Source organism: Sinocyclocheilus anshuiensis, unplaced genomic scaffold, assembly GCF_001515605.1.
Source record: "Sinocyclocheilus anshuiensis isolate Anshui unplaced genomic scaffold, SAMN03320099.WGS_v1.1 scaffold403, whole genome shotgun sequence".
NCBI lineage: Eukaryota > Metazoa > Chordata > Actinopteri > Cypriniformes > Cyprinidae > Sinocyclocheilus > Sinocyclocheilus anshuiensis.
Genome location: NW_015552553.1, coordinates 438,597 through 451,330, shown reverse-complemented (window position 1 = coordinate 451,330; position 12,734 = coordinate 438,597). Strand labels below are relative to the sequence as shown.

Genomic DNA, 12,734 nt, shown 5'->3' with positions numbered 1-12,734 from the left:
TTGGCAGCTGACCTGATTTGAGTCCAGTTTTATTCTTGTAAAATGAATTAAAGGGGCAGTTCACCCTGAAATAGTCAAAGCTGCTCATTTCTATACGGTGAAAGGGGAATGGTTGGTGACCCATCCAATTGCATTACATGAGCAGCTTGGACAATCGGCTGAATATCTCCTTTCGTGTTTCACGCAAAAAAGTTTGGAATGATATGAGGGTAAAGGCCTGTTCACATAAAGACAAATATTTGGTATGATAAACATTCATTTAAATGTATTTGAATTAATGTGTCTGTTCAGACCGACACAATCATTTGCATACCATTAATGCAACTTTTTAAAATGTATTTATGAAGAGGTGTTGTAATCTCTCTTCCATTGCACTGAGAAGAAAACTGTAAAACCAATAATATTTGCGCTTTTGATCACATGCCATGAGCCACTGCTGTTACATAAAACAATGACTTGGTGGTGCTCACGAACAGACTATTTTGCTAAGCAAATGTGAATAACAGACAAAGAATCTAGTGTTGTTTGATAATCACAATAGTAAACACAAATATCGGAATGGCTGTTCGAAAACGTAAATATGGTTTGACTTCCTTTTTCTCCATGACAACTGGGCATCAGAAACAGAACACTGCACAACACTTAGAATACCAGTGTAAATGGGGTATTTCTGCTTTTGAACAGAGCCACCGACTTAATAGAGTGAATTTTGTCATTTTTATTCAGCCTGTTTGACATTTTTAAGCATTGGTCTGAATAGGCAAGTATTTGCTATTAATGCTATTTAATTTCTGGGTGAACTGTCCTTTTAAAATTGAAACACGCACAGTGAGAATTTCATAATGATAAAAATCTAATTAATATGAGTGCTCTGCTCTGGTAATTAAACATCTCGATCATCAATGTCCCTTTACAATGATCGTCCACTCAGACTCTCTTTGTACTTTCAATACGTGATTCAAAAACGGGATGATGGGTTCGCCTGGCAGACGATCCGATGTAAACAAGGGCGTATTGTTTTGAACGGAGTTAATACAGGCCGAGAGGGACCGTGATGACATTGAATGGCAGTTCACTTTCGCTGCACAGCTAAACACCATATCCAGATCCTTCCCTCAATTGGCTTGTCTGTTTTGAGTGAAAGTGACTCCCTCTCTTTCCACATCAGCGCCTCGGTGGCATGTTTGCATGTGTGTTCGAGGGCCCGTTAGCACTGCTGACTGACAAATAGACCTTTTGGAATGTGAAGACATGTGTAAACAATGACACATTCTGTTCCTGCAGAGAGACAAAGTGCTGCAACACGAGAGCCCTGCATCCGGTGTGATCCGTATGCGGCATTTGCGACATTCACAAACATGGAAAATAAGCCCTGTTCTAGATAATGGTTATACCGAGCGCTCAAACACGCTGTATGAGAAAGCCCTGTTTTCTAGAATTGATTGAATGTGAAGACAAGAGCCTCTTTTAGTGTCTAGTAGTTACATAAGCCCCTTTGTTTCACAGTACGACACTGTGTGTGTTTATATATCGTATCTGAATGAAATTAGAAAATTGTATGGTATGAAAAAAATGGAAAGCAACAGAGATATGGAACCACCATTATATGGAGAAGGCCATATTTCAGGCATGCTATGATGGATAGGGTTAAGAATTGCACATTAACATATACAAAAAAGGCAAGACGCCATTGCTATTATTTTCTACACATGTACAGAGGTTATGATGGCAGCACACTGCATCAACAGCTTACCAAGTTAATAGCATCTTTTGTCCATGCTGTAGTCTTATGCACTAGAACGCTTGTGGCATAGTCTGTCTTTCACACAAACCTGGCCTAATATAGATTCCATACAAAATCGACTCATTTAGCCAGGATGAGAGGACCAGGATGGAAAGATCCAAATGGTATGAAGGAGAAAGAATAGTTTTCCGCCAAATTATCAAGGCCAGGTTTCATGAGAACCATAGGCAGGAAAAGTGATTCATGTGCAAGACTGACAAAAATGAAAAGCCTGAAGGATGACTAGCAATAGCAGAATCCAGTTCAATGTCAAGGTAAGCCTCAAGTCGGTGGAAACAGAGTGTAGTGGAGCAGTTTGGGTCATGATCATCTTCTGCTCGAAGGAATGGAAGGACAATGAGGAACTCTTCAGGATCTATGAAGACACTCAAGAGGTGGGTGGTTCGTCCTCATGTAAGTCCTCGAGCTCAACTTCTCTACCAGCCTCTCCACTGCTCCCTTTTCTGAGAGAGAAAGAAAAACAGAGAGAAATTCTGAATCATTGCCTTTCTATATGATCCCTGCTTTGATCCAGTAGTTGATCTTGAAAGGCAAGCTTTTGTAACAGCAGTGTCCAATCTTGCTCCTGGAGGACCACTGTCCTGCAGAGTTTAGCTGCAATCCCAGTAAAACAACTGAACCAAGGTAATCAAGCTCTTCAGGATTAAGATGTAAGGCAACCAGCAGCAGTTTGTCTCACTTTTTATTTACTTTAGGGCAAATAAATCTGAAATCAATGATAACACAATATTATGTGCCTAATGGTTAGAGGGGAAGTCATGGCCTAATGGTTAGAGAGTCGGACTCATAACCCAAAAGGTTGTGGGTTCGAGTCTCGTACCGGCAGGGATTGTAGGTGGGGGGAGTGAATGTACAGCGCTCTCTCCCACCTTCAATACCACGACTGAGGTGCCCTTGAGCAAGGCACCGAACCCCCAACTGCTCCCCGGGCGCCGCAGCATAAATGGCTGCCCACTGCTCCGGGTGTGTGTTCATGGTTTGTGTGTGTTCACTGCTGTGTGTGTGCACTTTGGATGGGTAAATGCAGAGCACTAATTCTGAGTATGGGTCACCATACTTGGCCACATGTCACGTCACTTTCACTCACTTTTCACTCACTCACTTTCACTAAATAATAATTAAAAACTGCACTGTGAATGGTTCCATAGAAAAAAGTAGGAAATTAGCAGAAATGATATGAATTCTTTGTGATTTTGTCTAGGTATAGTTTTTTTTTTTTCAAAGACATTGCATCTGACAATATCCCATTTAGTTGCTATCAAGTAACTTGAGGAAAAAAAACATTTTTATATCTTGATAGCTTATAATATTTTTTAAATCTTGTAGGCTTCAAACCAGCTAGTTATATATGACAAAGTATAGTTCAGGTGAATAGTTAAAAATAGTTGGATATGAAGAAATTAATGCTTTTATTCTGCAAGGACACATTAAATTGATCAAAAGTGCCAGTAAAGACTTTTGCATTGTTACAAAAAAATTCAATTAAAGGTTGTTTTTAAGGATCTATTCTGAAAAAATGACCATGGTTTTCACAAAAATATTAAGCACTGTGTTTTTTGAGCACCAAATCAGCATATTCGAATGATTTCCAAAGGATCATGTGACACTGAAGACTGGTCTACCTTCATAACATAAATCATGCACAAAAAAACTATGCACAATGCATTTAATGCAATGTGCATTATATTAAACAGGTGTGAAGCATTTGTAGGAAGACAGTCTGTGGTGACTTGAAACTATCCAGTATTAAATTGAAAACTAGAAATTTTCTTTGAGCACACTGACGAACAATCTTAGAGGAAACACATGAACATGGGAAGGTTCGCTGCAAAAGACACAACTGCACACAGAGGTCTCATAACGTTCATAGTGGGATTGAATGAAAGATCATGACATGAGGTGTTTCACATGGTTAGACTCTTCTATCACCAAATACTTTCACTGTCATGAAGCAAGAGAAATGCCACACAAGGACAGGATGGAGGCTGAAATGACTCATACTTTCACTGACCCGTGGGAATGCATGGAGAAGGGCAGGGAATCTGACACAGGGCTTGAGTGACAAATGACAATGACCACCTGTCACAATGAGTTACCTTAACGAGGGCTGGAGTTTAAAAGAGGGCCGGAACAGCCAAGAGTCCCTGCAGCAGAGAGAGACAGAGAGTGGAGGAAAGGGAGGACAGTGTCAGCGGTTTCATGTGAAGTAAATCGGCAGGAACCAGGTCATTATAGAGGCTCCTGTGAGTTATTGCTGGTCAAAATGCCAGTTACATTAATAGGGAAAGGTTTACTGCATTTAAATTATGTTCTGCAATAAAAATCAGTTTATGAAAATGGTACTCCTCAGATAATCTTATAAAACTGCAGTCAGAGATAGTTGATTTGCATATACTTCTAGCTTAGTGCTGTCAGAGACAGATAGCGTTAGCATCAACAATTGAAGAGAGACGGATGTGCCCAGACGCTTAGAAAAACTCATCAAATGCCAAGCATATTTGTCCAGAGACAGCGTTTAACCCTTGTATTTGACAAACATCAACAGGAAATATTATCAACTAACTCCAGTCTGGGCTTCATGAGCATATGAATAGGTTACCCACAGTCAGTGGTGGACAGTAACGGAGTAGTTTTAATTCGTTACTGTACCTTGAGTAAAATTGAAAAAGGAGTACTTTTACTTTTACTGGAGTAATATTTTATGATATGTATCTGTACTTTTACTCAAGTACTTGATTTATGTACTTCGTCCACCACTGCCCACAGTCAACCTGCGCTCTGTGGCTAGAAAATGGAAGCAATTTTTAAGGTGCTGGAGGCCAGAAAAAGTGCTGAAATGTAATAATGTGCAGCCATATTTTCATCACAGCCAACAAATGTGTAATGATACGGCCATTTCTTTTCCTTTGCGGCAGTTATGATTCAGTGATGTGTATAGCGTTATACCGTGTCCTAACAAGGCCTACACAGAAAGTAAAATGTGGCACGATACAACAAACTGAAAATCGTATTAAAAACATATTTCATGTTTAATATACAGCTGTACAGTGCGGGCAGGTGCTATCCAGCACAAACAAAAGATAATAAGCTGACAAAATGTGATATAAATTGTGGCTGATACGATAATAATTATTTTGATGTTACAGTCAATAAATGATAAATTAAAGATATTTTAATTGTGTACTAGTGAATTTTTTGATTAAATGTATATATATATATATATATATATATATATACATAAATACACACAAATATACATAAATATGTATGTATTAGATAGATAGATAGATCGATAGATAGATAATAAAAAAGTCATAAAAAATTAAAGTTAACAATATTATTAACTTAATATTTAAAAAAATTAACTTGAGTTCACACTATATTGCAGAAAAATAAGTAGAATGGAGCATGGAAAATTAATTTTACAGTACTGTATAGCTGTTAGAAAGAAATTACTATTATATTGTGCTTGGTTATTAAAGTGGCAATATTCTGAGAAAATGAATATCTAAGAGAGATGTAGAAAATGTAATCCTAATTAATACAATCTTCATGAGATTCACAAGAATCTCAATCCTTGCTGCCATCACAGAGTAACAACTGCAGTCGCCCGAGAGTGTATGAATGCCTCAGAAAGGGAGGGGAAGTGTGTGTTGGCTATGCACAGTAAGTGTGTGTTTAGATGAAAAAGGTTATTAATGTGCAGGAGGTAGTGTATTCAACCTGACACTGAATTATGGATGACATGCAAATGAGCACCCCTGATAGTTGGGAGATTTAAAGGGACAGAGGGATTTTCAAAATTCTGATGATGACATTCTACCAACTGGGGGCGCTGCTGCTTTTTATCCATTCAATCAAAAACACTATAACTCAGAGGGAACAAGTAACTGACAAATGGCTTATAAAAAAATTATAGAGGTAAATGAAAATACAACCAACTGCTTCTTGGAACAGGAGGTGATCTGCTGAGTCACCGTATTGATCCATCTTGTTCCCCAAGAGATTTCACCTTTTTCAACAGAGAGGTCACACCAAACAAGCATGTCAATTTGTTTACAGATCAAATAAAATGACCTTTCAGTTTTGATTGTACGAATAATAACTGCATACGGCACATAACCCATCGCAGAGAGATTTCAGCCCTGCATTAAAATATACACAAGGCTGCCTTTGGTCTACATGGGATGCATACAGAGATAACCAGACTGTTTGTATTGATCCAGGGCATTCAGAAGACAGAGAGCAACCCTCTGCTGATTCTGACAGGCATCACACAGACAGCACACAGAGAGGAAGAGTGAGAGAACATTCTGCTGTCCTTGAACAAACCCCCTTTAATGTGGGAAAAGCAGCAGTGTGGGGACAGAAATGACTTCATGGAGACACTTACTGTCAGTCTAGTGGGCAGATACATTAACAGCAAAAAGCCTCTGAGAATAACTGTCACAGGAGGGATGCTGCAAACATCCAGCACAATTCAAAGAAACTGAATTACTGTTGTGACTTTTTTTTAACCTTTGAATGAAAACATGAAAATTAGTTTTTAAATTAATTATAAATTAAATTAATTATAAACACACAAACACTAAATTAATTTAACCCTCTACCGCATGGTGTAGCCATATGGCAACATACTCTTTGTGTTCATTTCCTTGCCACAGTCTCTTTAAGAGAACATTCTCGCAAGTTAGATCCACTATTGTATGCTGTTGCCGTATGGCAACATATCATAAAGTACCTTAAAATAATATTTTTTTCCACATTTTTTTTTACAGCACTTCAAGTTAAGCCATTCTTAGAAAAGAAAAAGATTCAAATATTTTTTTTTATAGGTCTATCATAATGTGTGCGGTAGAGGGTTAAATTGATATATAATATAATATATTTATATTATATATCAATTTATAATTCATTCAATTGATTTATAAATTATTTTAAATAATAATTTTAAATGTGTCAAATTTTTACATTTTCAAAACGTATATATCAGTAAAACAAATCTGTATATATAGTAATTTTTTTCTTGACAAGAATTTTCTTGACAAGAACTGCAGTCAGATGAGATGTTGTCAGGCCATATGTCAGTAAAAACAAATTTTCCTGTCCTGTCAGTCATTATACTGTGCTCGTAGCGCACTGTAGCCTGTATCATTTCATATGAAAGCACGAATGAAACTATAAACATGCGTGTCAGATCTGCATCATGTTCAGCAGTGGCAGCTCTTAAAGTAATAGCAGCCAAATAACCTAATAGCCCAGCTGCTGTGATGTCTGTTTATTTAAAGAACAAAAGAAAAAAAGGGAAAATCAATAACTTTTTTAGCTTTAATTATTCATCTGTATTTAATGTAGAATTTAGAGTTTGATAATTTTATCCAATTTCTGTATATTTCCTACTTGCTGAAGGGCACAGGTAAATATGACATTTATTATAATGGGTTTATGTGAAGATTGTTTTAATTTCACTTCAGTTAGAAGTTGTTATTTTTTAAAGTAATAAATGTTCAAATTGACAGCTCTCAATTATACTGTAATGTTGAATGGCTATAGTCAATGGTTAAATATTAGGAAAAAAGACCAGTTTCCTAGAGACATCAGTAGTATTGGTATCAGTGATACTCGCCTTCAGTCATAAAAAAAGATGCCATTAAACAAATATAAAAAATATACTGTCTTTATGTTGTTTCTACATTAATTTGAAGATTGAATGTGAATTTTTTGCAATATAAAAATATATTTAAAAACGTGAATATTAGGTGGGATTAATCGCGATTAATTTCAGAAAAAAGTGTGATTAATAAATGATTTTAGCAAATGGCTGCAATATAAAAAAGAGTGAAAAATTTAAGGGGGTCTGAATACTTTCCGTACCCACTGTATATATATATATTAGGGAAAAAAGGAGGAAAATACAATGCCAAAACTCATTTTCCTCAAGTCTGATCTCATCTAGAAAATATCTGAAAAACATATAAAAAGATTGAATCTGAAATCTAAATGATTGATAAGGGAGTCAGCCGTCTCTCCTCAGTGTAGTGCGGAGGAGAAAGTTCTAGACAGGGAAATTGTGAAAACATCAAGTCCTGGAGCTTTCAATGCTAGTGCAAGAGGAAAAAAACAACTGAATCATGCTACTATGGAAACGTATGTTGGCAGCAGGAGAAGTAATGGTTGACTATTAGCAAACCTTCCTGTTCAAATAGATAGACATGACGTCTGAAATATCATGCTGCGACCTTGAATGTGAGAGCGAAAAAAGCAAAGAATGAAAGATGCAATGCTGAAAAGATTTCAGCCTCTTACAAGGGGCTTGTGAGGAAAAGGAAAGTCATTTGGATTTGTCAAGGTATATAAATATGGCTTCTTGCTGGTCATCGGTTGCTATAGTTTGTCAGTTTGGAACACTTACATGAGCAGACTGCCAGGTGCAGACATAGATCTCTCTTCTCTCCTGCTGGGACACTCAAATGGATTCCCAAAGGAACGCTTCCTTAACATGGCTTTGACCAAAATCTACAGTAACAACAACAAGATATCAATTACTGTACATATCAAAGAAAACAGATCAGGGCATGTGGAAATACAACACATACAAATACAAAACATTAATGGAAAAACAGCAGTGTGCTAAAAATACTATTTACTGAAATGTGATGGTGAGAAGGACTAAATCTATGTAAATAATCGAGGAAAAACTGACAGTTCAGAAGCAGGGTCAGTTTGACGTGGTTAGGTTTCAGTTGTTTGGTTGAGGTCAAGTGTGTCTTAACCTTCTTATTCATCCACTCATTGACAGCAGTACAAAGTCTTAAAAACATCTGGGCAAGGCGTGTGGCCTCTGTGTGTTTATGTTCATGTAACTACTGTTCAGTAGCTCATGTATTTAATACACAGACGCCCTTGTGCTTGCTCTGTTTCACTTACCACAGCAGACAGACTGGGGACAAACTTCACTGAGTTCTGCACCTCTTCTTCAGTGACTTCCACTATAGTACAGTGCTCCTCTTCTAAAGGCAAATGGTCAGTGCCATCCTGAGTCACCCAGGGGTCCACCTGAAGATAGACACACATACATATATAACACATGCCAACCTATCATTCCAATCTATCCATTTATGTACTCTTCCATTAAATCATCCATTTGCCTAGCCATCAACTGTCCTTCTATTCATCGTTTCATCCACTGATCCTTTAATTCTTCCATCCATCCATCTGTCCATAGATCAATCCACACATATTTTTCTTCCATCGATTAATCCATTCGTCCTTCCATCTATTGTTTCATGTCCAGCCATCATCTATTCATCCATCCATCTACAGTATAAGTCCGTCCACCCATTTATTCATCTGTCCGTAGATCAGTTTTTACATCTTTTCTTTCATCCATCCATCCATCTATTGTTTTATCCATCCAGTCATCATCTATCCTTTCATCTATCCATCCAACCATCTGACCATCCATTTTTCCATTGATTAGTCCATTCATCTAACATTCTATCCATCCTTTCATTAATTCCTCCATAAATCCATTAAACCATTCACCCATGCTTCCATTCATCCATTCATCCATATGTCCATAGATGAGTCCATACATCCATTCATCCATCTATTGTTTCATCCATTCAGCCATAATCTATCCTTCCATTCATCTTTACATTTGTCCATTTATCTTTTTTATTTATCTGTCTGTAGATCTGTCCACACATCTTTTCTTCCATCCATCCGACCATCCATTTTTCCATTCATTGGTCCATTCATCTAACTTTCTTTCATTCAATCCTCCATAAATCCATCAAAACATTCATCCACACATTCATTCATTCGACCATTCATCCATCCGACCATTCATTTTTCCATTCATTGGTCCATTCATCTAACTTTCTTTCATTCATTCCTCCATAAATCCATCAAACCATTCATCCACACTTTCATTCATTCATCCATCCATCCGTCCATAGATCAGTCCATACATCCATCATCTATCCTTCCATTCATCTATCTATTGGTCTGTAAATCCATCTGTCTGTAGATCTGTCCACACATCTTTTGTTCCATCCATCCATCATCTATCTATCTGACCATCCATTTTTCCATTCATTGGTCCATTCATCTAACTTTCTTTCATTAATTCCTCCATAAATCCATCAAACAATTCATCCACACTTACATTCATTAATCATCCATACATCCATTCATCCATCTATTGTTTCATCCATCCAGCCATCATCTAGCCTTTCATTCATCTATCCATCGGTCTGTCGATCTGTCCACACATCTTTTCTTCCATCCATCCATCCATCCATCCATCTGTCCATTCATTGGTCCATCCATCTAACCTTCTATCCTTCCATTCCATTCATCTGCTCATCCATCAGTCCTTTAATTTATCCATCCATTCAAATATCTGTACATTGTTCCATATATCCATTCGTCTATTCACCCATCCAACCAGAAAATCATTAAAGAAATAAAACATTTGTCCTAAAAACAAAGTTAGTCTAAAGGATATAAGAGTAGAGCTGTTGAGTGAATGTAGGCTGTGCAGCTCTGATTAACGTGTGCTCTGGGGATCGCTGCTTTAATGGAACATTTTCTGTGTAATGACATACAGGCAGGAGTCTCTGATGGCCGAATGTGTGTGTGCTAATTATTCACACTCTCTGTCACACTGAGACAGCAGATGGAAGTTTCCAGAACTGAACCAACATCTCTGTCCATGGGGATTAGCTGATGTGTTCCTGCCCAAACACCAACTCTGCTAGATGGTGCAGAAGCTATCAGAGATACTGTGTCATATTTTAACACTATCCCTGGATGTGGCTCAGGAATGGTCTTTGATAGAAACACTGCTGCTTTGAGAGTGCAGACTAATGAGACACTCTCGGGAATGTTCTTTGGACATTTCTTTTTGAGATACTGACTATAATTTCAATATTAAGTGATGTTGCATTCAATCTCTCTGGTATGCATAAAGATAAATTTAATACCATCCAAATCAAAAAGTCAAATGTGGACATTCATTTTAATTTAAATAGAAGAACTCCTAAGTGAATCTTTGAAACTCAGTATTTTGCAATACAGATCTGTGAAGATGGTGAAAGGGATTACTTGCCTCTCTCAATTTCTGAAGTGCTCCTTTTGTGTCTTATGTAGACTTACTTTGATCTCAGGAATGGTGATCCTGGTGTCTGGGTTTTTGTCCAGCATTCGTGAGACCAGGTTCTTCAGCCCCTCACTGATAGCTGGCCTGAGATATCACAGAAACACAGAGCAAATAGCTGAAGTAGTAAAACAAAACCAAAACATCTGACTGCACAGCTAAACAATGACAGCACGCTTTTACAAGAGGTGACACACTGCAGACATAGAAACACTGTTTCAAACACACACTGACTGTCACACAGCTTCTGTAACAAGAGGAGGACGGACGGATATCTTTAATGCTGTTATAACGTAGCATAGAGAACAGTAGAATAAAATGGAATTGTACAGTAAAGTACAAAAACCAGTACAGAAGGGCAGTGTATTGTTGTCTTTTTTCCTGGTACAACTATCTAAACATCCTTAAAACAAGATGGATTCATATGTTATCACTTGAATTAGGCTGACTCTGTTGAATATATCTCTTTTTCCCCATTCCCCTAATTTCTTTTCTTGTTTTAAGCAAAGACTTAAAATTTAGTGAGGTTTATGCTTTAAAAAAAACTAAACAAGTGAGTGGAGAAGAGGCAGAGTGTAACAGTACATTTATAGCAGAGTTACAGTAGAGTTTTAAAACTGCAGTCCAAATGTTTTGCCTTTTTGTCGCCATCTCTGTTTGAAACCTGCAATTGCAGTTATTTGTGGAATTATCTTCTTTACTTAGGTTGTGCATCCGCATGGCTCCTCAGAGCGAATTAATCTAATGTTTTGAGGAGTATGTGTGGGCTGTCAGTCAACACACCAGTATGGATATTCACTGTACTTCAGAATTACAGATACTATGTCTTGGAAGTAGGTCCAAAATAAGAAGTTTTGCCAGAAAATGTCATCTGAACAAGTAAGTAACATGTCTGCCAGTTTTGTTCTGACAAACTGAAAAAATAATGTTTTACAATAAATCACGCTACCAATGGTGATTGAAGTTAGCTCAGATCACATCAAACTGTGCAAATTATTATAATTGTTATACTTTGTTCTCAAATTGTTAATGTTAACAACATCAACATTGCGTGACTACGTGTATTTAGTGTGTATTGTAATTGTCATTGTAATTGTCTAATTGTCATTCCATTAGGGGTGGGGGAAAAAATCGATACAGCATAGTATTGCGATATTTTCCATGGCAATATTGTATCGATACACGGACGCCAAGTATCGATCTTTTAATATACTATTTGGTAGAATAATAAAATCAATTTCTTTACAATCCTCAGATGGTGGTGTTGGGTCACCTTCAGCATGCAGTAAGTTAGTAAAATAAACAGGGCGGCATCGCGGAAAGTTATCAGGAAAGCCCCGTCCGCGTTTAAATCGGATGTATGGACTTACTTCGGATTTGTAAACAAGGAGGGGTTGTAAGTAGGGATGCACCGAAAATATAGGCTGCATATAATAATAATAATAATAATAATATACTGTATATGGCGCGCCGCGCCCCCCCCCGCCCCGCCCCGCCCCGCAGTGTTCAGCGCGCATGTTTCACTCTCCTCGTAACTGCACGGTTTGACGCTCCGCTCAATATATACTCATGCTCATCGGAAAAGCAAAGTCCGCTCAAATAACTCGCTGACAGGAAATTTCTATGCAGCATAGGCCTGCTTGTTCCGGTTTGCGGTAGCGCTACTGTGCTGTAACATGGTGTAGACTAGTTCAGCTGTACTGGGCAACGCTGGTAAAATAATGCTACCTTCAGTGACGCTATGCTCTGCTATGCTATGCTCTGCTC

At 37.7% G+C, this 12,734-nt stretch overlaps 1 protein-coding gene across 1 annotated transcript in view; it reads right to left on the bottom strand.

Moving 5' to 3' along the window:
- Positions 1-336: 336 nt before the first annotated feature.
- LOC107664519 (calcium/calmodulin-dependent protein kinase kinase 1-like) overlaps positions 337-12,734 on the bottom strand; it is a 40,349-nt gene continuing 27,951 nt past the window's right edge. The window contains exons 12-15 of the mRNA XM_016455111.1: positions 10,967-11,054; positions 8,732-8,860; positions 8,217-8,320; positions 337-2,247 (exon numbers count right to left, since the gene is read on the bottom strand). Of these exons, the coding sequence (XP_016310597.1) occupies positions 2,172-2,247; positions 8,217-8,320; positions 8,732-8,860; positions 10,967-11,054 (397 nt within the window). The 3' untranslated portion in view covers positions 337-2,171. The remainder of the gene's footprint in view (positions 2,248-8,216; positions 8,321-8,731; positions 8,861-10,966; positions 11,055-12,734) is intronic.